General features: G+C 48.9%; 12 protein-coding genes across 12 annotated transcripts; 8 read left to right on the top strand and 4 right to left on the bottom strand.

The window, feature by feature from the left end:
* Window positions 1-84: 84 nt before the first annotated feature.
* On the top strand, window positions 85-1,605 carry B0J16DRAFT_163720 (uncharacterized protein). The gene is made up of 2 exons (XM_046122261.1): window positions 85-1,039; window positions 1,087-1,605. The coding sequence occupies exons 1-2, from the start codon at window positions 203-205 to the stop codon at window positions 1,381-1,383; spliced, it is 1,134 nt and encodes a 377-aa protein (XP_045981777.1). The 5' UTR covers window positions 85-202; the 3' UTR covers window positions 1,384-1,605.
* Window positions 1,087-2,381, top strand: B0J16DRAFT_163725 (uncharacterized protein). The gene has a single exon (XM_046122262.1). It carries the CDS (start codon window positions 1,446-1,448, stop codon window positions 2,148-2,150), a length of 705 nt encoding a protein of 234 aa, XP_045981776.1. The 5' UTR covers window positions 1,087-1,445; the 3' UTR covers window positions 2,151-2,381.
* Window positions 2,274-5,864, bottom strand: B0J16DRAFT_401636 (uncharacterized protein; the record flags this gene model as incomplete). Its single annotated transcript, XM_046132584.1, has 8 exons — window positions 2,274-3,197; window positions 3,254-4,406; window positions 4,456-4,504; window positions 4,554-4,623; window positions 4,676-4,833; window positions 4,883-5,009; window positions 5,062-5,624; window positions 5,675-5,864. 8 exons carry the CDS (start codon window positions 5,862-5,864, stop codon window positions 2,460-2,462), a joined length of 3,048 nt encoding a protein of 1,015 aa, XP_045981775.1. The 3' UTR covers window positions 2,274-2,459.
* Window positions 5,865-6,634: 770 nt separating this feature from the next.
* B0J16DRAFT_416424 (aspartic peptidase domain-containing protein) lies at window positions 6,635-8,229 on the top strand (the record flags this gene model as incomplete). The annotated part of the gene is made up of 2 exons (XM_046133584.1): window positions 6,635-7,015; window positions 7,073-8,229. The coding sequence occupies 2 exons, from the start codon at window positions 6,635-6,637 to the stop codon at window positions 8,087-8,089; spliced, it is 1,398 nt and encodes a 465-aa protein (XP_045981774.1). The 3' UTR covers window positions 8,090-8,229.
* A 559-nt stretch (window positions 8,230-8,788) lies between these two features.
* B0J16DRAFT_386398 (uncharacterized protein) lies at window positions 8,789-10,729 on the top strand (the record flags this gene model as incomplete). The annotated part of the gene is made up of 2 exons (XM_046131567.1): window positions 8,789-9,494; window positions 9,552-10,729. The coding sequence occupies 2 exons, from the start codon at window positions 8,789-8,791 to the stop codon at window positions 10,727-10,729; spliced, it is 1,884 nt and encodes a 627-aa protein (XP_045981773.1).
* Window positions 10,730-11,274: 545 nt separating this feature from the next.
* Window positions 11,275-13,328, top strand: B0J16DRAFT_322077 (uncharacterized protein; the record flags this gene model as incomplete). The annotated part of the gene is made up of 5 exons (XM_046125682.1): window positions 11,275-11,288; window positions 11,342-12,181; window positions 12,234-12,514; window positions 12,564-12,648; window positions 12,704-13,328. The coding sequence occupies 5 exons, from the start codon at window positions 11,275-11,277 to the stop codon at window positions 13,326-13,328; spliced, it is 1,845 nt and encodes a 614-aa protein (XP_045981772.1).
* A 92-nt stretch (window positions 13,329-13,420) lies between these two features.
* B0J16DRAFT_322076 (uncharacterized protein) lies at window positions 13,421-14,490 on the bottom strand (the record flags this gene model as incomplete). The annotated part of the gene is made up of 5 exons (XM_046125681.1): window positions 13,421-13,560; window positions 13,612-13,873; window positions 13,924-13,995; window positions 14,048-14,144; window positions 14,219-14,490. The coding sequence occupies 5 exons, from the start codon at window positions 14,488-14,490 to the stop codon at window positions 13,421-13,423; spliced, it is 843 nt and encodes a 280-aa protein (XP_045981771.1).
* A 418-nt stretch (window positions 14,491-14,908) lies between these two features.
* B0J16DRAFT_373816 (uncharacterized protein) lies at window positions 14,909-16,063 on the top strand. Its single transcript, XM_046130553.1, has 2 exons — window positions 14,909-15,296; window positions 15,353-16,063. The coding sequence occupies exons 1-2, from the start codon at window positions 14,925-14,927 to the stop codon at window positions 15,794-15,796; spliced, it is 816 nt and encodes a 271-aa protein (XP_045981770.1). The 5' UTR covers window positions 14,909-14,924; the 3' UTR covers window positions 15,797-16,063.
* Window positions 16,064-16,178: 115 nt separating this feature from the next.
* Window positions 16,179-18,968, bottom strand: B0J16DRAFT_416420 (glycoside hydrolase superfamily; the record flags this gene model as incomplete). Its single annotated transcript, XM_046133583.1, has 3 exons — window positions 18,483-18,968; window positions 18,188-18,431; window positions 16,179-18,132 (listed from the first exon to the last, which is right to left on the bottom strand). Exons 1-3 carry the CDS (start codon window positions 18,805-18,807, stop codon window positions 16,179-16,181), a joined length of 2,523 nt encoding a protein of 840 aa, XP_045981769.1. The 5' UTR covers window positions 18,808-18,968.
* Window positions 18,969-19,441: 473 nt separating this feature from the next.
* B0J16DRAFT_289906 (general substrate transporter) lies at window positions 19,442-21,397 on the top strand (the record flags this gene model as incomplete). The annotated part of the gene is made up of 6 exons (XM_046124227.1): window positions 19,442-19,595; window positions 19,655-19,834; window positions 19,892-20,037; window positions 20,093-20,473; window positions 20,526-21,038; window positions 21,093-21,397. 6 exons carry the CDS (start codon window positions 19,442-19,444, stop codon window positions 21,210-21,212), a joined length of 1,494 nt encoding a protein of 497 aa, XP_045981768.1. The 3' UTR covers window positions 21,213-21,397.
* A 121-nt stretch (window positions 21,398-21,518) lies between these two features.
* Window positions 21,519-22,503, bottom strand: B0J16DRAFT_373813 (uncharacterized protein). Its single transcript, XM_046130552.1, has 4 exons — window positions 22,312-22,503; window positions 21,959-22,265; window positions 21,879-21,910; window positions 21,519-21,834 (listed from the first exon to the last, which is right to left on the bottom strand). Exons 1-4 carry the CDS (start codon window positions 22,472-22,474, stop codon window positions 21,563-21,565), a joined length of 774 nt encoding a protein of 257 aa, XP_045981767.1. The 5' UTR covers window positions 22,475-22,503; the 3' UTR covers window positions 21,519-21,562.
* Window positions 22,504-24,967: 2,464 nt separating this feature from the next.
* Window positions 24,968-26,878, top strand: B0J16DRAFT_345678 (S-adenosyl-L-methionine-dependent methyltransferase). Its single transcript, XM_046128308.1, has 9 exons — window positions 24,968-25,173; window positions 25,225-25,370; window positions 25,422-25,463; window positions 25,513-25,582; window positions 25,635-25,662; window positions 25,715-25,727; window positions 25,781-25,870; window positions 25,916-26,258; window positions 26,309-26,878. The coding sequence occupies exons 1-9, from the start codon at window positions 25,066-25,068 to the stop codon at window positions 26,549-26,551; spliced, it is 1,083 nt and encodes a 360-aa protein (XP_045981766.1). The 5' UTR covers window positions 24,968-25,065; the 3' UTR covers window positions 26,552-26,878.
* Window positions 26,879-27,217: the final 339 nt, after the last annotated feature.

Genomic DNA, 27,217 nt, shown 5'->3' with positions numbered 1-27,217 from the left:
CCGGGGCGGAGAATCCTTAACCCGATGAACATTCCCGGATAAGTCTAGCTTTATGACTGCCTAGAGCTGCTTCAACATTGTTCACGCTGGGTGCCTGTTCAGAGACGCGAGGTCGTGGCATATTCTAGCCACGTTTCCTTCTGACCGAAAGTCCTTTACACGAAACTCAACTCATTCTGTTTACCCTTTCTGCCTGTACACGATGAGTGCTCCTTCCTACCACTGTCAAATATGCGGTGTAGACATGGCTATTGCACGCATCCGCACGCCAAACGAGCCGCCAAGTGCAGCGTGGAACATAGACGGTGCAAACTATGTTAGCTGGATGAAGTATCCTTTTAATGATGTTGCGGAGGACAGGGACTGCAAAGACTGCACGACTATAGATCGAACACCGGCTGATCCCCAGGTTTTTGAATGGGAAACGCTCCCTATCTGGCCGGAAGATGATGACTCCGATGATCCTGACTGGGTTCCTGATGACCAGTCATGCGCGGATAGTGAGCCTCTTGAGTATGATTCAGAAGCGGAGAGCGGCTCCGATGACAGCTCATCTGAAACAACAGAAGACCACGACAATACAGATGGGCTGTATTCTGTTTCCAATCTATGCAACCAACCACGACCTGAGAGGCTTCCTCATGGGACGTGGTATAACAACAAGGTCTTCTACACAGGAACGCGTGAAGCTCCTCTTCTTTGTGATTTCCCCGAACAAGATGGGCGCAAAATTCCGCATGAGCACATCGCCTCACCATCATGCCAGAGTTTACGAGGTATCAACGGACATGTGCTGAGTGTGGAGCAAATAAAGAACTGCCGCAATTCGCGCCTCATAATCCCCAAGCGGGCGAACTGGGAACTCGGAGCTGAGGATGAACTGCTAGAGAAGGATAGCTTGTTCTTTCTTTCAGGAGAGACAAATGGTTCAAATGCCGCGCAGGGTAACCACTGGACTGCGTGGCGGTCATTCTATCCTTCGAGACATGGAGTGCAGGAGTTGACGACTACCTGGGACTGTATTAATAATGGAGTCATTGTAAGTTTCCCGACATCGTATTGGAGATCGAATTAACCATGAGGCAGGACTCCGACGAAACATTGCCAATTGCCGTTCACTCTTACTGTCTTGACATATATGCAAAGACATCCTTTCGCAAATTAGGCCATGCCAACCTTGACGGACTTTGGCATTGGCGGGAAATAGAAGATAACCCGAATGGGCATGGGATCAGTGAGAGCAAGATCCCTGCGTTGGGACCTGAAGTGTCTGGAGCCCGTGAAGTATGGTATTATCCATGGCATCACTTCCCAGGAGATGAATGGCTTGTTGCGAATCCAGTTGAGGTTCCAGGATCGGAAATGCTTTGGAGCTTTGCTTGAACTTGACAGTCGCCGAAGGATCTGCCCAAACTCACGCAAAGCTACTAAACCTACCACCAGAGATGATGGATCTGATCCTCGGGTCACTTAGGCCAAAAGACCTGAATGCTCTTGCTAAGACCTGCCAGGCAATGTACCATCTTACCCAGCCCAAGTTCCAAGCACATGTACTCAAGAAGATGGCGTGGCTCTGGGAGATATCCGAGGGGAAACAATATCCAGAATCGCCATGTCAGCCAGTGTTTTGGGATCCTATTTGCCCTCTAGGCATCCCACCACCAACTCTTCCAGTCGGCCTAGAAGACGAAGCATCCGAAACACGCATTTGGGAAGAAATCATTGCAGAGTTCCCAGAGATGGAAGAAGTCGGTGAAGCGGTCAGAGCTATCAACACTCTACGTCGTAACGAGATCGAAGTACCTTACCAAGACAAGCTGGTAGCACTATCGAAAACATGGCATGCTTTTCGCGTCGGTGTAGGAGAGTGGATTGGTAACTTTGGTAACTCGGAGAAATGTGGTTCTCGAGTGGACTGGAGATGTATATGGGTATTGTTCAACCCAAGGACGACAAAAATACCTGGCATACGCAACCGCAAAAGAATATGGGATCGCTGTGAGAAGATTGTTGATTGTGTGAGAAAGGCGCATAAACTTGGACAGATTGAGAACAAGGCTGAAGAATTGGCGGCGAAGTTGGCGCATCCACACCACCCCGGGTGGTACACTACTGAGGCGGAAAGGAATTGGGATCGGAACAATAACTAGGGCAAGGGCAAAGGCCAACTGCAACTTCCAACTTGCATGGAGCTGAGACAAGTGAATCAATAGACCAGATTTCAGTCTCCGGGTATCAGAAGAATTAGCTCATAAAAGATGAAACAATTTAGTCACTTTATGCAAGCTTAGAGTAGCATTTAGGCCACTTTATAATAGTAGCCTAAGTTTTAGAGGATAATCATTCGGTTACCTGCCTTCGATCTAGACTCATTCTATATTAATTTATCCAAGATGTGCTTTGAATATACTCCCACCAATGTCCCAGCAACAGTGCCAAGGCCGGTGCGTTAGGTGATCTCACGCTTTGTAACCGGGACGATGCTCAACATCCCATCCTTTGACGAGAGGTCTCTCAGTGTCAGCAGCAGACATACCCCATCTTCCCTCCCCAGTCTTCCCATTGGCATCAGGCGTCCATGCCACAATGTCGACGAAGTCGATTTCTTTAGACCCCCATGTCATAATGCCATTACCCCAATCACCTTCAGAACCCAGTCCTGTCCCAATGCTCGTCTGTCCCATGTACTGCAGCATCCCAATCTCTTGATAATTCTCCAACTTCTTCTCACTGATCGGTGCGAAGAGACGGATACCAAGTACACCGTAGAAGGAGAACACTTCCAGGACGGCATTGGATGTGTTGAGATCAAAGTCTGACTTTCGGGAACAGCGGATCCATTTGATGTGGAAGTAATGCGGGTCTGAAGCAAGCCTATCTTCAACCGGGGTAGAAGTCTTTGTAGTCCAGGTAGTTGTGTCTGTAAGACGGAAGACAAAATGAGGCTTTTGGTTGTATTCGTGAAGGGAGACCTGGAGGATCGACATACTGTTGGGGGAGGCTCGATCTTCAGATGGAATGAGTGCATGGAAGAATGGTCGGATGAGTGGCAGACTAGAGAGAGTCTGGGGAACATGCTTCTGGGTGGTCTCGGAAATACTGTTTGAGCTGTACTCGTTCACGCTGACGAGAAGGTCTGTTGGGCTGTCGAAGAGAGCGATGATTTGGGATTTGCCAGCCTTTCGCAAGTCACCGACCTGTATCAGTAAGAGTTAGTAAATAGAATCCAAGAGTGCGGAAATTGAGAACCTACAAGGACAGACTGGGATGACTGAGAAGATACTTGGATAGCAGTCTCATGTTTCGTGATAGCTGGTGTATCGCCAGTGAAGTTAGCAACATTTAGCGCCATCTTTGTAGCTCCAGCGCCACCGTCCTGGAATGAGGCCAGAAGAACTTGATCGGAGTCCCCAGTCTTCAGCGTCTTGACATAGTTGTAAACTCCCTTGGTACCCGTCAGTGTCTCCCTTATCTTGACCTTGCCATCCTGAGAGATGATGTTGGCCTCAACTGGACCTGTGCTAAATTTGAGCACCGCCAAGTTGACATCGGCTTGACCTTTGAAGTTTCCTGGAAGAGCCCGTATCAGATTAGGATGTGTGGAGGCTTCCGTTATGGAGGAGTCCTTGAAGAGATTGGCCATTTCAACAGCCCAGGATTTGTCAGGATCAAACTGCACCTGATCCTTGCCAGATGGATCCTTGACCTTCCACCCAGAAAGAGTGACCGCCTGTTTGCCTGCCTTCTGCTGGAGCATAAGACGATAGACGATCAATCCGTCTTTGTCGTGCCACTTGACACAATGAAGCGGCTGAATAGCGTCTCTGCTTTCGTAGCTGTCAAAGTCCACGATCCTGTTCCGCAGAGTAAAGGTATCTTTATCTTCCACGTTCCCCTCTCGATCTTGAATCCCCGCAACCACTGGGCCCCAAACATTGACGCAGGTCTGCAGACGTGCCCCATCAGGAGCGAGATCTTGAATCTGAAGGAACCCTCCACTGGTCAATCCTTCGATAGGCCGCGCCAAAGGTGCTGAACCTTTAGTCCGGAAATCACTATCGCGGGCAGCATAGCATTCTTTGCTTGCCTCCACAGATAGACCAGTCCAACTCGGGTCTGTGTTGCGTAGAGTGCCAGGCTTCCTGCCGAAGACAGAATGGTCGTTGACGTTCGCGCGGATCGTCCAAGCGGTTTTTTCATCTTCCGAGTTGACTTGCCAGAGGGGAGCGGGATTATGGATGTCGTAGCCGCCCCATTGGGACTTCCAGGTTGTCGAGGTGCCTTTGGCGGCTGCTAGCATCGGGGTCGGGATTTGCTTTACGGCGTCGAAGTCTGAGGGTTTCTTGGTAGTTTGTTTAATGAAGGCTTCGTATAGTTCGTCGACTGATGCTTGGATACAGTTCTTACTGTGGATTGGTTAGCAAAGAGTCTGGACTTCAGAGCAGACCTCCTTACATCCTAGCTCGGTTGACGATATCCCAAGATTCCTTGAACTGTTTGTCGCCTTATCCGAGTCAGCTAACTCCCATCGCAATACCTCTATCCTGACCCACCATAGCAAAGCCACTGCTGGCCAAGTTGATTTTGAACAAGAAGTCCGGTATCCGAATCGTTGTCATGCATCTGTACCTCAACACGTCAGAGTCATATCCCGGCCGATTGCTCGCATACGTACGTAGTTTGCCTGAAAGTCCCAGATTGGAGTTTCCTTAGATGTAATTGCCGAAGTAGCAGCGATGCTCTGCTCGTTGTAGTTATCGTTATGGATCTGACGCCTTGGTGTTCTTAGATGTCCCGAAGAAAACATGTCGGTCAGGTAATGAAGACAAAATGCTGAACCAGTGTTAGACCGAGTCAGAGTGGAGTCATTCAGTTCTCATACCTTCATGCATGTAAGCGTCTTGCAAGCCGTTTGCTTTTTCAGAATCGGAGGTCTTCGCGCCTGCACCTCTGGCGAGATCCATAGCTACAGAGTGACCGACCTTGTAGGCCGCGAGTGCATCATCGCCCTATAGCCTATTAGTACTCGTATATAATCAGGACCAGACTTCAGACACTCACAAAGTGATCGGCGTTGATGAAAGATAGCCAAGCATACAAACTTGACTTCGGATTATTCAACCCCATCGTAGCTTTGATCCAGGCAGGATTCGTGGGAATACCGCAGCCATGATCATGGTATGCATTGGCGACCGTATACAAATCCTTCGGACCATCCCCTTCTCTGATCTCCTTCTCTGCCTCCTCAGTACCTTTCTTCTCTTGGTCAATCAAGTCGCCGATGGTGATAAGGTTCCTATCAGTATCATCCTTGAGACTTTTGACAGCGCTTTTGAAACGCGCGACGGCAGCTCTCCAACCTTCTGGGTTATCCAAGCTGAGCTTCTCGGCGAAAAAGGCGCCGCAGACGGGCGTTCGGTTGTCATCCATGTGCGAACTGTAGAAATCACCTGCTAGTGCGATAATACGACCAAAGCTCAATTTCACCTCCTTCTTAGGCCAGAAGATTCCCCAGTTGCCATCGGAAGCCTTGACGCCCCAAGTCTCGTGGTCTGTGGCGGGTATCTCTACGCCGTGGATGTTTCGGAGCTTGACGCCGAAGACGACGGATTCGTGCTCGGCAGCTAATTGATGAGGTCAGATAGAACAGAGGACATTGGGATATGGCCAGTACCTTCGAAGAACCGATCGTCGTCTAGGCTGTCATCGACAAACTCGTGGTCCTGGAGGTTATCGATGGGCCCATTTTCAGCGGAGCCAGTGGATTTCTTGGCAGCCTCGTAGGTGTATGGCGGTTTGAATAGAGTAGAGAGTTGCTCTTGGGTGGATGCTGCAGCATTAGATAAAGCTTCCTGCGTCGCCATGTTCACGGTTCAGCCAGGCTGCAAAGGAACAAATATTGTCGGATGAGCTGAGAGGGCCACAAAAGTCCAGAGTTTATCCTGGCCGGATGTTCTCAGACTTTTGTGAACAGTATATGAACAGCATTGCATTTTGAAGAACAGGGTTGGCTGCTCATCAGCACTTGTAGTCGAGATCAGTGGTCGTTGAGACATGCGAATTGACTCTGTCGGTTCCAGGCCTTAGTGAAGCGAAGTGGCTGGCTGGAATCTCACCGGTCAGCGCCCCCGCACCATATTGACCAATCCACCTCAGCCTTTCTAGCCATTTCAATCACTAGAGTCCAAATTAAATGCGCGGAACTTAATGGATCTCGTTCGAGATCCCTTATGCAAGTCAGATTTTGGTTATCTGTCACGCTAGCGAACGTCTTGCTATAAAGTGCACCGGTATCGATTGTCAACGGCCAGTACGACGTGTCATAGAAGTCGGTTTGGATTTTCAGCTATGCAGCAACTCGATCTAGACCCAAATCTACCATTATCTGACCACACCGACATGGGATTGCTGGAAATCGACATTGGACGCCTGTACTCGCCTTCTGAGACATCGTGCCATTTCTCCGCACAACGAAACCATCCATCGGGGTGAATGTCAAGTCGCCAACGAAGGCATGTTCCATCAATCGTATCCTTTGTTCTTCATTGTTCTTACTTTATCTCAGAGCTATCTACTGCCCCTGCTCAACACTCGCCATTGAGCTCTGTCTCAACCTGCATCCAGATCTATCAAGATGGAAGAGGCCAAAGCTGAAGTTCGCCGCCTTGTCGACGCAGAATTCCCAGAAGGCGTCACAAAAGTCGAGATCAATTCCTCAGACTACTCATCCGACGAAGAAGACGTCAGCGGTGCACCGGGAAGCTTCGACGTCTTTATCGCCTTTGGGGATGTTGGTATCAGCAAAAATGCGAAGCGCTTTTGGGGACCACAGAAAGGCTTCTACTATGTGTTGGAAGACTATCCTGCTCCTGCGATGTCTGTCGGAGACACGACCTGGGACGAGGAACGACGAAACAAAGAGAGCGCGAAGATCAACGAGAGCGAAAGTGGAGTTGACTGTGTCGTGCTCGAGCTCAAGAGCGATGTGAAGAACGAGAAGCAGCCGACAAATTATGTACGTTGTCCGTCGTGGAAAGAGAGGAATTGAAGCTGACCCAAGATCGCGCAACAGAGAGTTAACGTACAATTCGGATCAAGCGCACAAAATCAGGTTTCGTTGACTGTCGACAGCGGTTCAAGTATCCTATGGGCTCAAAGCCGTATTCAATTCAGCCAAGAAGTTCCACCCGGTCGATCAGTCGTGGATCTCACCATCGAAGACGCCGCACGATTCCAGGAAGGATCGAAAGCATACGAGATCCTCTACGGAGGTGGTAAAAAGGTCGCATTCTCCTTATTCGAAGCCATAGTTGGTATCGGCGTGTTGAAGACCTCTCAAGTCTTTGGAGCTGCTAAGATCGCTGCCCAGGAAAACCTTCTACCGCTGGGTATTCTGGGTCTAGGCTTCTCGGCGGAGAACTCACCTATACCATTTCACAGAACATTGGTGGTTCATTTGATGGAAAGTGGCATGATCAAACGAGCATCTTTTGCAATGATTGGACCTCGTTCCGAGCCTTTTGGTACGGTGAGACCGGACGGTGAGAAGACACGAGACCGAGGGTGGCTAGTGATTGGGAATTTACCTGACGCATATCACAACGGGATAACCTGGTGTCCCGCACTCACGGAACAGTATAGAGCTTGGGTAATTCGCCTCAACAGGGTCACTGTTAACGGCGTGGTCATTTGCGAAAACCAATTGGCCCTTGTCGACACAGGTAGCTCATACCTCACTACGACTGAGGACTACTGTCAGGACATAGCAAAGGCTGTCCAAGGCAAAGCCAGTAACCGAATCGTGACCTACCCCAGTGGTGGACTAAGCGAGTTCTCGTTCACCTTTGGAGACACGGCAAGAGAAGCTACGTACAGGCTCAACAAGGAAGACTTGTCGCTAGGTTCAGTTCCTGGCTCAGAGTCTTTGAGAAGCCCTGTCACGTATATGAATTTTGGAAGCAAGAAGTATACCTGGATCTTGGGTGGAATATTTATTGATAACATGGTCACCGTCTTCGACTACACAGGGGAGAAACGAGTCGGCTTTGCTACAAGGTCTGACTTGGATCCGATCGTTACAAAGGTATAGCGGAGCGCAACTTAGATGGGAGCGAAGGGTCTTTCCACCTTCTCATTTGTTGTCTCTGCGACAAAGCGATATGATCATCATCTCATTTTGCCAGGAAATCAGGTGCTGGCAGAGTATATTTCCATTAACCACGAGGTAGGTGACAGAAAATTGCCCTAAGGCTTAGGTCATCAAAAGAAATAAAGAAAACAAAGTAATCTAAAAGCGGTTCTAAAACGTCATAAAGTAACTAAAGCTATTTGTCTATCGTGCTTCTAGCGGTTATTTCTTCTGACACTCTCGAGGACCACCTAATTTCCGGTAATTTGACACACGGATATACGGACTCAATTCCTTGCATGAAAGGTGGCTGGCTGGCCAGGAGCATTATCTCCAGTCCAAGGGAGCATATCGTAACACATACTTCTTGTCTTTCGATCGGCTGTCTGGGAAATTGGACCGATGTCTCGCCCTATGACTGGAATCCGGAATGCGAGGACGCACACTACAATGCGGTAATAATTACGGCTATGGAATTTATCATTGCACTGATTTCAGTTGCCCTCTTTTGGGCGCTCAATATCTAACCTTGTCTCATCCGCAACCAACATCCTGCATGCCTCAACTAACGCCCTGAAACCTCCAAGTTATCATAACCTCATCCTCCCCCATGCTTTCAGTTTATTGTAAACTCCGGATTACAACAGTCACCACTTCAGCATGAAGCGCCAGACTACAGCCCTTGGGCTACTAAGTAGCATCGCCAGACTAGCCGTTGCATCGGCCAAGCTTGGCGACGTTGAATACGGGGATCAAGCACCAGGGACATACTGTGTCACTTATCTATCCACCTACCTGGTCCCTATCTCTATCGGAACTGAGCTACCTGGGACTTCTCAGAATTCCACGGGATTTGAACAAACAACTTCATCGACAATTGATCGGCCAGGCCTCTTCTCATCCGACATCGTGTCTGATTTGTTGACTACGCTTCAGCTATCTTCGGTCCCAGCTAGTCAGTCAACCTCTGTGGACTTCAATCCAACCGGCCAGCGTATTATACTTGCCGTTACTCCATCTGAAGACACAAGGAAGCGTGATATTGGAGGCTTTGTAGGTACCGGAGACTCTGACGACTGCACCTTCGCCACTGTGTTTACCCTCGGCAACGGGCGGCTATTCGATGGAGGCGTACCCATCTCGTATCTCGGCGAAGCTTTCCAGTCGCTGCAGTCACGATCGGTACCCAGCGGTGACGATATCACTACTACATTTAGCAGTGACGGCGGTGTACTCCGCTTTGTTAGCCCGGGACTGCCAGGTGGCGAGGCATCCTTTTGTCAGACCTCCTCTGACGGCCAAGTGTACTTAACATTCACCTCTCAGCCGCAAGGTTGCGTGCCAGTTAGGCTTACTATTTATCGAGGTAGGTTCCCCTTCGATGGAAAAGAAGTAAACAGAAGATTAACTAATTGATTTACAGCCGAGCGATGCATCGATGGTAGAATTGATGGCATCGAAACTTCGATAGCCCCTGCCAAGCCGGCGGACAGTACACAAGTTTCAGAGCAGCCCGTCACCCAAAGGCCGCGACCGCCAACACCAGACCCAACCGATGAAGAACCAGAGTTTCCCACCATGACAATTGACCCGACACGACCTTTGAGTTTCAGCAACTCTACCTCTCGTCTAACGACGGCCGAACCTCCTGCATTCACATCTGGCATACTACTTTCTTCTCTTCCACCCACCAGATCTGAAGAACCGACCTCTGATGAGCCGAGTTCTGATGAACCAAGCTCTGTCGGTTTTGGGACGTCTGTCGCCGAAAGCACAACGGCTTCGCCACCAGGCGAAAGCTCCTCTTTGATCGAAATACTTCCATCATCGAGTGTATTGACTACCACTGTAACGACTGGTGACGATACATTCTCTTCAACTGAGTTCGAAAGTCCTTCCTCCACTGGTGATTCAGAATCATCTCTCACGGAAACCTCTGATTCCTCTGCACCAGTAACCACTTCATTCGAGACGACAACAGAAGACCCGACTACTACTAGTCAGATGGAGACGACCACAACGACCGAGGAGGCCATTATAATCACAAACCGTGCTGTCAATGGTAGATTCGCCAAGAGACACCCCAACTCTGACAATGGCGTCATGGGCTTCGAGACAGAAGGCACCGTTGCACATCGAAATGGAGACTGCTTCAACGATGATAGCAGCCAAGACGACGGCTGCGTTGCATTGGAAATAGCCAGCGACAGAAAGAGAGGGATGGGTTCTTTCGCCGGTATATCTCAGCAGCTCTTATCGGGTCCCCGTGGCACTCTCCTCTACACCGTACAATTTTACTATGCTGTAGTTAGCGTTCAAGGTAGCAGACCTTGCACGCTTGATGCATATCTCGGAAATCAACAAGTCTGTTCAGAAAGGCTGTCGGCAAGTGATAGCCTGAGCAAATCTTGGCAGAGAGTACTCACCACAGTCAGAGCAGACTCACATAGCACAGACTTTGGCATCACAATTTCTTGTCTTGGTAGTGGAGAAGCTATGGTTTATGTCGACTCGCTCTTTATCTCGAACCAGGTGACCGCAGATAATATTGACAACCATCACCTGGTTTTCGAGGATATGGAAGACCCCCTACAGTATTAATATGTTATTCTCCTTCGTCATAAACCTTCATTCATTCAACCATATATTGGAAAAAGGTACCTCTATAGAAAAATGATGCAACAGGTGCCATAAGTGTGGTCATTTAATGTTTACAATTTATTCAGCTCTATAATACAAATCGGTCATGATGGCTGGGTAGTAGTCATGTGACTGTACTATTCATACAAGCTAGAGGCGTAGGGTGGGACTCTCTCTCCGGTGGCACGTCCACTTTTCAAGGACCATCAAATAATCCCCTACCCTTTTCTTCACGCGACTGCTATCCCGAATGATCTCAGGCTACGTTCAATAATTTAAAGAACGCCATGGCAGAGTCCAGTAAGCGCGCAGGCGGTCAATACTCTCGAAGACGCGCCGTGCAAGCATGCCTGGTTTGCAGAGCGAGGCAAGTTCTTTTACTCTTTCTAATAGGCGCACCGACGAACACTGTTGACTGATAGTCTTCTAGAAAGTCGAGATGTGATAGCCAGCGACCGCGGTGTGGTTTTTGCTTGAAGACGGACTCAGAATGTACATATCCCGATATGGAGACAACGAGGTGAGAGCTTGAGGGCCAATTGTTGAACGTATCACATCTACTGACACCAACAGTTTGGATAAAGCGTCATTGCTAATACTGGAGAGAATCCAAACAATGGAAGATAATTTGCTTCAGCGAATGGAGAACGCCACAGGCTGTCAAAACACAGCACCCATGATCGATAAGCCAACCGCGACGGTTCATCGACCGAAAACAACTCGTTTGAACATGTGGCCGAACGGTGACATTATCATGTCTTGGAATATTTTGAAGGATGCCGTTGCTAGATGCGGCCAACATCGACATTGGGAGCTGTATAGACATGAGCTGACATCTGGAAGCGATATACCCGGTCTGACACCGGGTCCCAGTCCATCGATCAAGGCAGAGTTTGTGTCATCAGAAATTGCAACAGATGCCTTTTACTCTGAGCCCATCGTTCCAGATGAAACTGCAGCCAGCCCCTCCGCGCCAAGGTCCCCCGACATCACAACATCTCTGATCAGGAACTACGTGGTCAACATACACAGCAAGTCTCCAATCTTAGATCTCGAGTTCCTCAAGAAACTAGAAGAACAGCTTTTGGAAAATAACCAGCTGGCAGTGTGGCCGGTTCACAAGGAATTACCAGCAGGACTGCAGCCTTCAGATATGGCAATTCTTTTACTAGTGCTTGCGTTGGGTGAGGTTTCGCCCAAGACCAGTCCACAGAGCAAGCCTCTGAAACAGTCATACTACATCACACTGGCGCTTCCTTGGTTGGGAGTCACGGCGTTTGGCAATGCGCCGCCGATGAAGGACTTGCAGGCGCAGCTGTTGCTGGCTAGTTACTATATGTGGACCTTGAAGCCGTGGAGAGCCTGGTCCCACGCGGAAACAGCTGCTGCAAAGGCCGAGACAATTTTACTCAGGTAAGGGTGTTCGGGCGACAGACTCTTCGAAATTCTCACTTTTACCGAACAGATACCCTGGCATCCTGGAACAGAAGCTCAGCCACCGAGTACTTTGGGCCGTCGCCAAAATGCAACTTGAACTCACCGAAGAGATTTATCCGCATCTTGGACTTATGAAGCCAGGGAGGCTTGGACAGTTGATTCAGAGCACACCCATTCCGCCTCCGCCACTTCAACCCTTTGAATGGCCCAGTATCGGTCCTCAGCTCGACACGGATACATGGTACTACTACTTGGCCGAGACATCGAGTCGGCGATTGGTAGAACGAATCAAGGCTGAACTCTACAATAGTAGGTGCCACGCACGGTAGTGGCATGGCTTGCTAACGAGAGCGAACAGATGAGAACGATGCCGTTGGTGCTGTGTCGAGTATTACTGCGAGCTATCGTCTGGCTTGTGAGTTTGAGCGTCAAATAAATGAGTGGTAAGGTTCCTGAAAGTTGTCAAATCGTGACGGTAAAGTAACACACACGCAACAGGATGAGTTCCCTCCCAGAGGACCTCCGAGCCGCTTCACAGCCGTTCGAAAGCTCTCTAGCGACAGCCTCCGATCTAGAGCAATCCACCAAACAGCGAATGCGCAAAGTCCTTATTGACAGGCAAGGGCAACTATTAATGCTTGTCTTCCGACCATTCTTAGCTGCTCTCGCAAACGACAACTACCAACCTGATGAGTCGATTAATGTCAACGAGTCCTTGTTAAAGGGCGGAGCAAAATATGTTCACTACGCCATGAAGTTTCTGGCTCAGCAATATGAACAGCCTGTCAGGCACTACGGATGTTGGCTGTTGGCGAGGAACATTTGGTCAACAGTTTTGTCGCTCATTGCGGCTTGTCATATCCCCGCTGTTGTTAACCGTATGGATCTGGGGGAGATGGCCAGTCCAAACACTGATAGTATCATGTTGGATAGCCCCATGTCGCATGGATCCTTCGCGTCTAGTGTTTACGGAGGGCCGTTCTGCCAGAAGGCTTTGGAGGCTTGTCAAGAGGCTCATCGACTATTGCGACTTTGGGATGGTGAAAGTCCAAGTCTTTCGTTTTGCTCAGATCAATTGTGGGCGTTGATTGCTGATGCACAGTGGCATATTAAGGCATATTAATACGCTCGCACAATAGTTACGACTGTACTGCAGATAGTTCCTGGATTTGGACGCGCCGCGAAGCAATTGTATTTAAGTCCTGTATAATGCATCTATTGCTCATATACTACCTTGTTAGCAATACCGCCGATACCGTCAATCTCCACCCTTGTAATATCGCCCTCCTTCATCTCGATCTGTGGCCTCTTGCCGAACCCAACACCAGCTGGTGTCCCAGTGAAGATGAGCGTCCCTGATCGACTATTAGAGACGGTTGTAAGGACATAAAAGTTGTTAAACGTACCAGGAAGAAGAGTCATGCCCTGACTCAAGAACGAGACAATCTCAGCCACTGAGAAGATCATATTGTTGGTGTTGCCGTCTTGCAGTCGAGAATCGTTGAGTGTGCCGCGGATGCCAAGTCCGACTGCAGATCCAAGAATGTCCTTGGAGACGATGGCTGGTCCGATGGGGGCTGAGGAGTCGAAGCATTTTGAGTAGCACCATTGTCCTCCGCCTAGATGAGGCTCAAGCTGCCATGCTCTGTTTGAAACATCATTTCCAGCCTGGGATTGTCAGAACTCTGTCGTCAACCATTGCTAACGTGATGACTTACTGTGTACCCAAACACGTAGTCCAGCGCGTTATCTTTGGAGACCCTCGAGGCCTTCTTTCCAATCACGATGACCTGAATGCCTGTGTTAACGATCCATCCGTTTTATCAAAAGGGCAGCTCTTACCAGTTCTGATTCGTAGTCCAATCTTCCCTTTTCCCATGAGGTACGGGGAAGGACAAGGTCGTCATAGGGACCAGTCAGCGCTGTCACCGGCTTAAAGCTGCATTCAATCACTTGTCAATACTGTAGCATGATGTTGGATCGGTGATCGGGAGCCCAAAGATGAGCACTTACAAGACGACAGGGACTTTGGGGATCGGCATCTTGGCTTCCTCGGCATGATCGGTGTAATTGAGACCAATGCAGACAACCGAGCGAGCATGGTTAATATCAACAGGACATAGAAGCTTCTCGATTTCATGCTCGTGGTTGTCTACTTCAGTCTCAGGGGGGAAGGGATTGCCGGGGCTGAGGGCTTTTGCCTTTTGCAATGTTTCGTTGGCGGCACCGTAGTATATTGCGCCATCATCTTTGGAGACGAAACGGACGAGACGTTGGATAGCCATTTTTGCGATGGGACTGGTATGGAAGAGTCGGCGTTGGAGGATACTTTGAAGCATGGCAATACGTAGATGAAAGAGTTATAGAGACTCCGTCTTATAGATACAGATACGTGGTAGCTATTCCGTGATCGGAGACAACATGATGGTGATGCACATGAGTCTAGGGTGAGTTGAGTGAGGTGGGGTAGTCGGCAAATCCGAGTCGGAAAAGTTGCAAGGTACGGTAGGTGGATATCGGCTCAGAGACCGAGATGCCCCGAAAGGAGAGCTAAGCCTAAATTAGTGCAATCCTACATCGCGTGTTCCGTCGGCGATCAACTGTTCTCATATGAGCCTTGGTATGTTCCAGGGCATGAGTTACATGTGGTATATAACGGAACATGACCTCGAATCTTTGTCCCCAAGTTTTGAGGCGACCACCCTAACAATTCGTCACCATGGCTACTTTACAACACATCAAAGCTGTACTAGAACGCACTACATCCGAGCGCCCTTGGCTGATCGCTACAACCTCTGGCGCTGCAGCGTTAGTGGCTTTCACAGCATGGTGCATTAAAGATTACCGCGATTATCTTGCTCTCGGCCCCGGAGGTCCTCCATACAATGTCAAAGGATGGGCTTGGATCACTTTTGGTATCCGACCTTTTGCTCTTAGCAAATGTGGGGCAACTTATGTTGCCGATTACCCTACGCAGGGAAGCCATTCTTCAATCCAGAACATCCCTCGCCGACAGGGAGACAGGGCCATTCTTGGGGGAATAGCGCCTCACAGACAACTTTCTCAGCATGCGCCTGAGCGTATGAGAACTGTAAGTAGTCGTTTATTTATTCTATCTAGACGATCGATTAATGTTTGCTTGATCAGTACATCACGAACTTGTTCAACAACGCCGCGCGACAACACCCTTCCATCCTCGAAATCAAGAAATCCCTATACGAGCGCCACCACGACGCCCTCTTTGTTGCACACAAGCTTCTCGAATCCCAACCCGACACTCTACCAAACACTGTTATCATTGCGCGAGGCGAGCTCGGCCATGCTCATCCCGATCTTTCGGTCCATCTATACCTGTCTCCCGCAGATGCTCGCGTCATTATCGAGAAGGGTTGGGCTGAGCGACATAGACTCTCGGTGCCTGAATCCAGCTGGGTTAAGAACAAGTACGCTATTGCTAGTACATATCTCATGATCTACGGACCTCGCGACGAGAAGGAGATGGAGATTTTGCGAGTCATTCTGGAGAACAGTATCCGGTTCATGACTGGACAAGAGGATGTCGAAGAGGTTGAGTGGAAAGAGGCGATTTAGACAGTGTTAATTGAGTACATCGGATGGAAGCCACGGATTTTATGCACAGCCGAAACCCAATATTAGGGCAATTGGCAAAGCAAAAAAAGGTCCCGTGTGAGCATCGGAGTCATGGTGCTTGAAAAGTGTAATTCAAGATGGAAACCTTATTATCAGGAGTACATCAATTGGAGGCATAAGTCAAGATCTACTGTCGTGTAATTTATCTTTTGATCCTTCGTGGCGTGCAATAAACGATGAACAGACAAGGTCAGGTCATAATGCAGCACAGTAATATTGTTCAATACTGTAATCGTCAATTCTGATCGGTGTTGAAGAATGAACATCGTCAAAAGGTAGCGATGTAGACTTATTGGCGTTTATCAAGCTCTATAGTATATATCTAAGCCACAGTCAAAGCTTCGCTAAAGTTTACAATAATGTCGTCAATATTCCTCCAATCTCCAACCCCTCGCGGTCCCGCCACGCGGACCTTATATGAACCAGCATCCACACGCCAAAGATGTTCATGGACATCCCAATACGCAAAGTCCCTCGCACTCAAGGTAAACTCCAGGTCTTGTGAGGCGCCTGGCTCGAGGAGCTTCGTCTTTGCAAATGTGCGCAGCTCAACATTGGGTCTTGTCGTAGTCGGGTCTAACGCCTCGATGAAGAGCAGCACGCTGTCGCTTGCCGTCCTACTGCCGGTGTTTTGAACGCCCAAGACAATCTTCTCTTCTCGGTTCAAATGGGTATGGCTTTTGAGAGAACAGGAAAATGTTGTATACGATAGACCATGACCGAAGGCAAAGCTTGGTCGATATGATTGGAGTGAGTCTTGCCGATAGCCAACAAAGACTCCCTCGCGATACTGAATCTTCTTGTCGGGAGTCATCAAGCTCTCGACATGACCAGCAGGGTAGTCGTGGACACTGTCCCAGAATGTGGTGGGAAGCCTACCAGATGGTGAAGCCTCACCAGTAAGTAGTCTGGCCAATGCGTTGCCGAACTCCATGCCAGGGAACCACGCATAAATGACAGCATCGACGCGATCAATCCAGCCGCTCATATCGATGGGAGATCCGGCATTCACAACCACGATTGTTCGACCCTGGCATGCTTCGGCTACGCGAAGGATGAGTTCGTCTTGTCGACGTGGGAGTTGCATGCTGACGCGGTCGAAACCTTCGGACTCCCATTCTGTACCAGTGCCGACCACGACAACGGCGGTATCAACGGCCTTCGCCAGAGCCACCGCGTCAAGCAAGGCACCGTCGTCATCTTGGACGGGCGATAGGCCGAGTCGGCAGCCTTGAATGAAGAACTCGCGGTTCACGTTTTGAGCCTTGTGCTTGGAGGACCAACTGATCACCTCAAAACTGTATCGCTGACCGCCCTGCAGCTGCAGAGGTTGCTGTCTCGGGATTTCGAGCTTCGAGCGATCGAAAAGGAAGTCCTCCGTAGAGACATCCAGTCCCCTCTCAACATCGAGAACCACCTGATCATCAACAAGACACTTCGCGTTTCCAGGACCACAGAGGCTAATGGCGAAAGATTCAGTTTGCTGGGGAGTGAAGTTAAACGTCATGGAGGTACAGAAGTCGGACTTGTCAAGCAGGCCATCAGGAGCGTGCTCAACCAACATATACAACGTATCGTCGAGCGACTGGGAGAAAAAGAGTGTATCGTTCGATACGCAGCCGCCGTTGTACCAATCAAGGGTTATCTGCCCAAGATCAAGCCCAGATTTGTTTCGCAGAGGGACGAGGCGGTCGATTGCAACACCCGGACCTTGTACGGAAGCAGGGTACGTCCGCTGGATAGCATCCCAAGGGGTTGAAGAATACGGCACCTTCAAGCTAGCCGAACCTCCACCGAACAACGCAGGCTCTGTCGCGTGATGGCCGAAAACAGCAAGCTTGGTGTTTTGATAGACCAATGGCAGGGTATCATGTTCGTTCTTCAGCAGCACCATGCTCGCCTCAGCAGCATATCGGATGAGGTTCTTTGACTTCAAATCGTGCAAGTATTCCTTCCCTTCGGGCTTCAACGGTGGTGGCGCACCAGGCTCCCCAATCCGTCCAGTCTTTCTAAGAAGATCAAGGACCCTGGCGCTCGAGTCGGTGATATGGCGCTTCTCCAAGCCTCCACGCTTGGCAAAGTCCAGTAGTTTCTTCTGATCGCGGAACTTGGTAGGGCCAGGCATCTCGAGGTCAAGACCAGCTGAGAACGCCTCGATCGTGCTGTAGGTTCCGAACCAGTCGGATATGACAGCGCCATTGTAACCCCATTCGTCGCGGAGGATGGAGAGTAGGTGTTTCGATTCGGAGCAGAAGGAGCCGTTTACCGAGTTGTAACTGTAGATGTGATTCGTTAGTCCCTGAGTTTTGAGTTCGATGTGAGGACACTTACGCTGTCATGATGCACCATGGATCTGCTTGTTCGACAACGATCCGAAAGGGCTCGAGATAAATCTCTCTCAGAGCCCGCTCGTCGATAACGCTGTCGCTCCATCTTCGTCCATTCTCTGCCTCGTTGGCGAGAAAGTGCTTGGGGCTAGTTGCGATGCCCTGGGCTTGTAAACCCTTGACAAAAGAAGCGGCGATCAAGCCACTAAGTAGTGGATCTTCACTGAAAGACTCGAAGTTTCGTCCACCTGCGCTTGTAGTTAGTAAAGGCTTTTCCATCTGGGCAGTATGGTACTCACATAGAGGATAGCGGTGGATGTTCATGGTTGGAGCCAATAGGCCATGGACACCTTTACGCTTGCATTCTCTAGCGAGGAGAGCAGCCAACTGAGACGCGAGTTCGACGTCGAAAGAAGCTCCCAGTGCTGTCGCGCAAGGAATCGCAGTGGAAGGCGCTCCATTGATCCAGTCTTCTCCGCGAACGCCGTTGGGGCCATCAGAGAACTTGAGTGATCCAAGTCCAAGAGCTTCATTTGGACGAGTGCACCAAAAGTCTTGTCCAGCAAGAAGACCGATTGAGTCTTCTAGCGAGATCTGTCGGTTGTCCTTGTCGATAGAACCCATTGTGTTTGTGATTGAGCTGAGAAATCTGAAAGAACAAGGCGCTTGTTAAAATTGAGAAGAGGAGAATAGGAGTCATGATATGCGACCAGCCACAAGGCATGGGGTAATGAAAATATCCTGCCATGATACCGGGAACCGATATTGCGTCCGGGGCAGTTCGGGGTCACTTCCTGGTCGGAGAGTAAGCTAAGATCGTGGAAGCAAGGGCCATGACCACGGTCTAGGCTAATAGTCTCTCATCGGGGCATCTCGGTTGTGGCGCCGACGGTGTTGGGCCCAAACACAGAGTCTGTGATTGGTCGGGGCATTTCGGCGTAGATACCGACATCATGAATCCGCCTAAGTCCTCACCATGACTAGCGTCCCTCGTCAAAACTGTCTTGTCCTTGGATAGAGTTTTGCGGAGAGAATTCAGCCATTGGCTTCCCCAGATGGGGTAACACGGCACGATCCAGATGTTTGGAACGCGTCGGCATCTCCAGCTTTTCTCAAGTCAAGTGACTGACGTTTTCACGATCAATGCGTTTTTCCTACCCGTTCAAATCATGATAAATGATCGAGGACCCCGGAGACAATTCAGCTCATCAGGGACTCCTCAGATCCAGCATACAAGCAAGAACAAAGATCAGCCATCATGACTGCACCAGCTTCATCGTCGCTCTTCAAGAACCCCAGCCTCTTGAGGCTGTATCTTCTCCTCGTTCCTGGCTCTTTGATCGTCAGTGCAGCGATGGGATATGACTCTAGTCTGATGAACGGCATTCAGGGAGTTGACCGATGGCAAAACTGTGAGTACCTCGCAACCTCACCAATCGACTGTGACCGTACTGACCTGTGGCATTTGTAGACTTCAATCATCCTCAAGGATCTCTTCTTGGCATCATGAACGCTATTCTTCCTCTTGGCGCCGTTTTCGGAACTATTCCCGCTGCTTGGATCTCAGATCACTATGGCAGACGCTGGGCAATGGCTGTGGGCGACATCATTGTCATCCTCTCGACCATCATTCAGACTGCCAGCATCAACAGTCAGTTACAGACTGGAAGATCTCCTATGTCAAGAGACGCGGCTAACCTGTGAATAGCTCCCATGTATATGGCCTCGCGGTTCCTCATCGGCCTTGGAATTACAATCGCCTCCAGTTCTGCCCCTATGCTCGCCGCCGAGCTTGCCCATCCCGCATCGCGCACGACCCTCACATCGATGTACAACACACTCTGGTACTTGGGGGTAAGTAAAAACCCTACGATATGATGGCGGAATAACAGCTAACCGTTAATAACAGTCCATCATTGCTGCTTGGACAACATACGGAACATATCGCATCAACTCTGAATGGTCTTGGAGACTTCCCACCGCTCTGCAAGCTCTGCCCGCCATCATCAACCTCGTTGGTCTCTTTTTCCTACCCGAAAGCCCTCGATGGCTAGTGGGACAAGATCGCCATGAAGAAGCGCGCTCTATCCTGATCAGGTACCATGCTGGCGGTGATGAGAGTTCTGAGTTTGTCGCGGCCGAGTTTGAAGAGATTCGCGCTGCCCTTCAGCTTGAGATGGCTGGAACTCGATCTTGGAAGGAACTTGTTCAAACCAAAGCCAACAGACATCGCACATTCCTTGTTCTTTGCTGTGCTTTCTTTCCCCAGTGGTCAGGAAACGGCTTGGTGGTATGTCTCTTTACCTGATCCTCTCTTTGACCCACGCTTACCTGCCAATTAGTCTTATTACATCGCTCCGGTTCTGCGATCCATTGGCATCAACTCTCAGGAAGACATCACTCTTATCAACGGTATCCTTCAGATCTGGAATATGATCGTCGCAATGACTGGTGCCAATCTCGTCAACCGCGTTGGACGCCGACCTCTTTTTGTTGTCGCTACCGCATGTATGATGGCCGGCATGATCGCGTGGACCATCACTGGCAGTGTCTTTGCACGAACCAAGTCAGAGGCTACTGGCGCTGGTATCCTCACCTGTGTCATCTTCTTCGCTTCGTCTTACAACATCTGCTGGAACCCCTTGGCTGTCGCTTACCCAGTCGAGATCCTGCCTTTCAACATCCGCGCCAAGGAAATTGCTCTTCTTATGGGATCTATCAAGGGAGCTAGTTTCTTTAACCAGTTCGTTAACCCGATTGGACTCCAAAACCTGGGATGGAAGTATTACATCGTCTACTGTGTCTGGCTTGGCATTGTTCTCCTCACCGTTTTCTTCATGTTCCCCGAAACCAAGGTATGTTCTCCAGTTCCTTTTCTTATCAGTACTTTGGATCTAATTGTTCTTTAGAACCGGTCCCTCGAGGAGATCTCCGAGGTGTTCGAGAAGTACTCGGAGACTCAGTCCGATAAGGCTGTCGAGGCTACCGATATCGAATGCATCGAAGATCAGAAGGCTCGCAAGTCATGAATGCGGATCTTGATTGGGAGACCATCGAGCTATAAAGCCGCAGGTGGGTAAAAGAAGAAATGTCTCTCGAGGCTTAGGTTGCAGAAATACAGTAGCCTAAGTGCTAGTCTAAGCTATCATAAGGTGATCAACTTATCTCGTCCCTTATGATTCCGCGGTCAATTCCTTTGACACTCCGACGAGCCGATTACGGGTACTAGGAGCTATCTGTTGGGATTGAATGGTGATAAGATGTACTTCCAATAGCCTTTGGTCTTCCCAGTAGTTGAACAGAGTACATAAAAGAATCATCGGATTGAGATGATCGACCGAAATCAATTGACTATGTAGCAGGTTCAACTGGCAGCTCATCAATTCGATCCATACAAGACGTGCCACATTGCAACGGTCATGATGATAGGCAAACCAAGAATCAAGAACCACCGAATACCAGCTTCCTTGAGTATCTGTAGTTCCAATCCCTTCACGGCATCAGCATCATTGACCCGAGGGAATGGCCTATCAGGAATAGGCAGTTTCAGAGCGTTGCATAAAGGATCCCACCCCTGGCTCAATTTCATAATGTGGAATTTATCCGGCGGAGTCACCTTTCTGACGTATTCGTTGTGTTCATCCAGTCGCGCTGGTTCATCAGTAATAATATTTATGGTGAGCTGACAAACATACCTGATGTCATTGGACCAAATCTCTCATTTTGCCTAAAGTCCGTCAGTGGTGAAGCAATTGCGGCAATGTTGCGTTCTTACTGTTCGAGAAATTGAGTGACGAGCTTCGGATACCATCTCTTTCCGGGGACGGGCATCAGGAAGACGTTGAGAAACCCAGCTCCAGCCATTTTGGACACAGCTTCCCAGCTCGCCCACCACTTTTCTCTGTCGCGTGTGACGCAGATGACCTCTGCGTCAGGATAGATCTCAAGAAGCTCTTCAACAAAGCAGTTACCAGGCGCGTCCGTGATAGCGACAAAGCCAGCTGTCGCTGCTTTCAAAAGCTTAAGTAGTCTGGGTCGATCGTGGCGAGCTTCGAAGACTTCCGTCCAGAGCTTAACATAGTCTCTTATCGTCAGTTGCAATCGAAGGTGATATGGAGAGAGCCTTACCGTCTTCTCTGCCAAGGAGCTGGGATCCGCCGTGCATCACTGGTCCATTTAGAAGCTGTTCTAAGGCGATAGCCATAGACAGTGTTCCTGTCCTAGAATAGCCTGCGCCGATGACCTTGAGCGACCGGCTGCGGTCAGTGGGTACAGAGACAGCACCTCCCATTTTGACAAACACTCTTCGGTATCTCTGAGGTTTGTAGATTAAGTCAATGGTCTGCGGTCCAGTAGAGGGTATCGGATCTTTATATGATCAGGCTATTCATGATGGTTTAGTGCTTACTCACAGCGGCACGTATGTCCGTTTTGACACATTGTCATAGCGGCCTAGCCGGGATAGTCTTGGCGCGCGGCGTAGACTGATGCACGGAAACATGACATTCTGCTTGCTTGTTACTGTCTTTCCGTGATTGACCTGGAATGACGCTTAATAACGGAGTATGACGATGGTGGTTAACAGACAACAGAGCGGTCTTCTTTATCACACCTGTCAAGATAGCAGTGACGCTACTTGGGGTCTGCTAGTGATACATCTGGTGACGCGCTGCCATACAATGTGTATAAAACGCAGCAGCTTTCGGTCTCACCGTAACAGAAACTCTCCCAACAAACAGTCCTTGACAACTATAACACAGGCAAAATGTGCTTTATAAGCCACACAGCAATCTACTGCCCGGTATGCAAAGTAGTATACCACAATATGGAGTTACCTGAAACTTGTGGATATCTTTCGAGGGGTTTGAGCTGGGGCCAGTGCGGCTTAGAAACAGAACGATTGGATTTTCAAAAGCCTGGAGTCGAGTGTGAAACGTGTCAACGAAAGCGAGAAGAGGAAGAGAGAAAGAGGAGACTCCAGCAGGAGAAATAGCTTGATGGATAGTGTGAACAGGCCCCTCTGCGATATATAAATACTAGAACGCTTTGATACTTAGTAACAGAGAATAAAGTCGGTGGTTGGCAAACAAGAGAGGAGTCTCCGCTACTTCACTTTATCACAAGACCTGATGGAAATACCATCAGACCGTGACTTGCTGCAATGTAAAAAGTATATAAACTAGCGCAATTCTCAACCTGAAGAATGAATAGAAAACCTACCAAAAACATTATTGGAAACATATTATAATTATAGGCAGAATGTGTTTTATTACGCATACAGAAATCTACTGCCGAGTCTGTCAGACTGGATACTACGACATGCAGCTACCATCATGTTGTACCTTTCTTCCCACAGGGTGTACCTTTGGGGCATGCGGTTATACTACGCAGCACCTTTTCTTCAGAGCGCTCGGACTGGAATGTGAGCCATGCCGGGTAAGGCGGGAAGAAGAAGAGAGGAGGAAGCGTGAGGAGGAGGAAGAGAGGTACAGGAATAGCTTTTACGGTTTCTTTCCGGGTAGAAGTAGATCCTGTTAGCAGATGATAGTGTAATGCTAAAGTGGAATTCCTGATAACTGTGTGTCAAGATTGGATCGCCAGTGTTCCTGTCGTAAATAGTCTGAAGGGTGGTGGAAGCTCATCCTATTCATTTACATATGTCTGTTTGCTTAGCTTTCTTCCCTTGAACAGACTTTACCATGTAGATGCACTTATTTTCACAGGACATGTCTTGTGTTCAGGATACTGCTAGTCAAACCTTTCCTGAACAAACATATGCTTTAGAACCATGATGACTCTAAGGCCCGCACAACCCCTTCCACGGCATGTTGTACAATCTTTGCAAGTTAGGTTTCTATACATGACACCTTGTACTGTCAGCTGACCTGTGCAACTGTTAATCAATAATGGTGTGCTAAGAGCGATTTGTGAATCACACCGAAAACTACCATGTCTCTGGTTTGTCTACGGAGGTTCATCTCGGTTTGCCTTCAATCAGTCTGAATCATCTCTCCTCACTCGATTGAGCATTCTGGCTTCCCTAACGTCACAGATATGTTGTGTCCTAGTACGGACTGGTCTGACGAAGTTAAATAGAGATATAGAAGTGATTCTGAGGGTCGCCGAAGAATGAGGGTCAAGGTTTTCCTCGATAAGATTACCTTTTGTAAGTATCATTCTGTTATCTGTACGATCACTGCAGTGGTTCATGCCGCTTTGGAAAATATTTAAACGCTTGGCGGGAACCAACGTTCGAACTTCTTCATAACCCTTCTACGACCACAACCCACATATACAATCAACTATCAACCAAAACATTAACTCTTCTGTTATATCACGATGTGCACAGAGTGGCATATCATTACACACTGTGGAACTTGCAGAAAAGCTGTGCAAGAATATGTAAAGGCCGAGATCTGCTCTAATCGCCGACCGAACGGGGTTTATGGAGAATGTCCTACAGGTCCAATGGCGAAGTACCAACACAACTACGATTTCGAGTGCGCCGCCTGCAAAAAGAAGCGTGAAGAAGAGGAAAGACGCAGGCTTGCGGCTATCAAGGAAGAGGAAATGAAATAGGAAGCATATGACTCGGCTTGACAAAGGCTGGGTGTTAGATAGTGATATAAGCTTTCAGTACTGTTTCTTTCTCACCTCAACCTGGCTGAGTATTTGGTGTTTGGTGTTAGTCTATGAACTTACAAGGATTAGTCGGGGTGGACATGATCCGGATTGAGGTCAGATCATGCCACTGTACCTCCTTCTTGTCATCTTAATCGCTCATGCTTACTCAATAAACTAAGTCAACCCACTCAACTAACTTTCACTGCAATCAATAAAAAGAATTTTTACTACAGAATTTGAGACTTTAATAAGAAAACGATGTCTGGAACAAATAGCTCTACGAGCCCAATGGGACAAAAGGATGCCTCTCCTCCCACCACCGCCGCCGTGATTCTAGATCCACAGCACTGGTCCGAAATGGAGCAGGTGTGTTCATGGGATCCTTCTCTCAAACATTTGGCTGAGAAATAGTGAAAGGCAAAAGAATCCGACGACGAAGACGATGGTACGGCCATGATGTCGGACACCGAGTCAACGACGGCATCCATCACTTCCAGCATCCTTCAGTACCGAATCCTTCACGGTCGCACGTACCACAGCGAGCAGGGCAATGCTCAATATTGGTATGGTAGTCAAATATGGATACACTAACATTGACTAATGTTTGGGCGAAGGGGATCGAATGATGATCAGCAAAAGGACTTGATGGATCTCACGTGAGAACTGAACGTCTGATCATAATGCATAGATTTTGACATATAACAGCCATCATATTCTTACCCTCGGGCTGGGTGACAAGCTTCACTTGGCTCCATTGAAGAAGGAAAACATCCAAGTAAGCTAACTTCGCTTCGTGACGCCAACGCACGTCCCTGACATACCTGAAGCAAGCCATTGATATCGGCACCGGTACAGGTAAATATTTCTTGGCCAATCTTATGAATCTTCGTGCTAAACTTTGGATCAGGAATCTGGGCCATGTAAGATGGACACACCGAGCCACAGCTATCTACTGACAATGATCGAACTTCAGTGACTTCGCCGACCAGTATTCGAACGCCAAGATCATCGGAACAGACCTGTCGCCCATCCAGCCGTCGTGGACCCCATCAAACCTCCAATTGTAGGTGCGTAGACCTTCGGGTAGTCATAGCTAACAGTCTGAAAGTATTATCGAAGACTGCACTCGCGAGTGGACCTTCAAGTCCGACTTTGCTGATTATATCCACTCTAGGTGGCTTATGGGTAGTATCAGGAACTGGAATGGGTTTTTCTCCGAGGCGTTCAGAGTGTGCAAGCCAGGTGCCTGGGTAGAGAGCCATGAAGCCTCATCCATCATCAGTAGTCCCGATGGTACCGTGGAACCTGATTCAGCTATGGGTCACTGGGGCAAGTTCTTCATCGAAGGAAGCAAGAAGATTGGAACAAGCTTTACAGTTGTCGAGGATAGCACACAGAAAGAGGCCATGGAGAAGGCGGGGTTTATCAACATCCAAGAGTTCAACTTCAGAGTAAGCCTCTCCGCCAGTATCATTTTTGTTCCTTACTAACTACCAATAAGAACCCGATTGGCGACTGGCCTGAAGACCCGGTCGAGAAGCAAATGGGCATTTACACCAAACATGGTCTTGAAACTGATAGCGAGGGCTTTGTTCTTTTCATGGCGCATACTCTTGGCTGGACCAGAAAAGAAATACTCGCTTACGTTGCACAATTCCGACGGGAAATTAGAACTGGAAAGCAGCATGGCTACTTTGCGCAGAAGGTTGTCTGGGGCCAAAAGCCCGAGGCATCTGACAGTTAATCTGATTGTAGCATAACAACAATGGACCTCAGATAAGCTTGGGGAAATAAGCAGTGAATTATTTGAGCTTGTGGAATCGTCCATGTCTGGAGCTGGCTAAAATTGGTTGTGGTCTCCGGGATACGGTAGTATTCTAACGCCAAGCTTTTTTATAAGCGGGCTAATCGGCTGTTGTTTCCAGGCGCTGATCGTCGTCCATTTTCCCATCCACTAGATTGCTTGTTCGTACCGGAAACGGGAAGTAGGTCCGGACAATTGACTTCAATTATGTCGCGTGTGTTTTTTGAGAAGTGATATCATCATCAAAAGTATATCATCACATGGAAATTCGCAGCCTTGAGCCAGCCCTGCATGGGCCTCAGCAATGCAAAAGGATTGAGATGATGCAGACAGCCCGTTTCTCAGAAAGCTTCATCGTCGTACAATAACCGAGTGATATGCAAGGGGTGCATGACAATAGAACTCCTACCGTTAGTCATTACCCCGAAGGAAAGGATATCAGGAAACCTCGTGAAGCTACTACCGAGGACCGCTAATTTTGCAAACTCGTGATAGTCACCCCGCATTGATGACCGGGGTCGATGGGGCCGGGGATACCGGAGCCGAAGGGTTTAGGGTAACATGTAACTCAATGCGGGGAAATCAAGGTTTCCATTGATCGTAAAG

The sequence above is a fragment of the Fusarium flagelliforme genome (assembly GCF_020744385.1).
Source record: "Fusarium flagelliforme strain FIESC 12 MPI-CAGE-AA-0113 chromosome Unknown B0J16scaffold_5, whole genome shotgun sequence".
NCBI classification, from domain to species: domain Eukaryota; kingdom Fungi; phylum Ascomycota; class Sordariomycetes; order Hypocreales; family Nectriaceae; genus Fusarium; species Fusarium flagelliforme.
The sequence above is the reverse complement of the archived record's forward strand: the minus strand, read 5'-3'. Positions and strand labels throughout refer to the sequence as shown.

What these genes read in the sequence shown, in the direction of transcription:
- B0J16DRAFT_163720 (XM_046122261.1), top strand. Translation starts at nt 203, where the DNA reads ATGAGTGCTCCTTCCTACCACTGTCAAATATGCGGTGTAGACATGGCT. An exon ending in GTATTAATAATGGAGTCATT is followed by an intron (nt 1,040 to 1,086) that starts GTAAGTTTCCCG and finishes ACCATGAGGCAG; the next exon opens with GACTCCGACGAAACATTGCC.
- B0J16DRAFT_163725 (XM_046122262.1), top strand. Translation starts at nt 1,446, where the DNA reads ATGATGGATCTGATCCTCGGGTCACTTAGGCCAAAAGACCTGAATGCT.
- B0J16DRAFT_373816 (XM_046130553.1), top strand. Translation starts at nt 14,925, where the DNA reads ATGGCTACTTTACAACACATCAAAGCTGTACTAGAACGCACTACATCC. An exon ending in CGCCTGAGCGTATGAGAACT is followed by an intron (nt 15,297 to 15,352) that starts GTAAGTAGTCGT and finishes TTGCTTGATCAG; the next exon opens with TACATCACGAACTTGTTCAA.
- B0J16DRAFT_373813 (XM_046130552.1), bottom strand. Translation starts at nt 22,474, where the DNA reads ATGGGAGGTGCTGTCTCTGTACCCACTGACCGCAGCCGGTCGCTCAAG. An exon ending in GTCACTCAATTTCTCGAACA is followed by an intron (nt 21,911 to 21,958) that starts GTAAGAACGCAA and finishes GACGGACTTTAG; the next exon opens with GCAAAATGAGAGATTTGGTC. An exon ending in ATTTGGTCCAATGACATCAG is followed by an intron (nt 21,835 to 21,878) that starts GTATGTTTGTCA and finishes CTGATGAACCAG; the next exon opens with CGCGACTGGATGAACACAAC.
- B0J16DRAFT_345678 (XM_046128308.1), top strand. Translation starts at nt 25,066, where the DNA reads ATGTCTGGAACAAATAGCTCTACGAGCCCAATGGGACAAAAGGATGCC. An exon ending in ACTGGTCCGAAATGGAGCAG is followed by an intron (nt 25,174 to 25,224) that starts GTGTGTTCATGG and finishes AAATAGTGAAAG; the next exon opens with GCAAAAGAATCCGACGACGA. An exon ending in TGAAGAAGGAAAACATCCAA is followed by an intron (nt 25,583 to 25,634) that starts GTAAGCTAACTT and finishes ACATACCTGAAG; the next exon opens with CAAGCCATTGATATCGGCAC.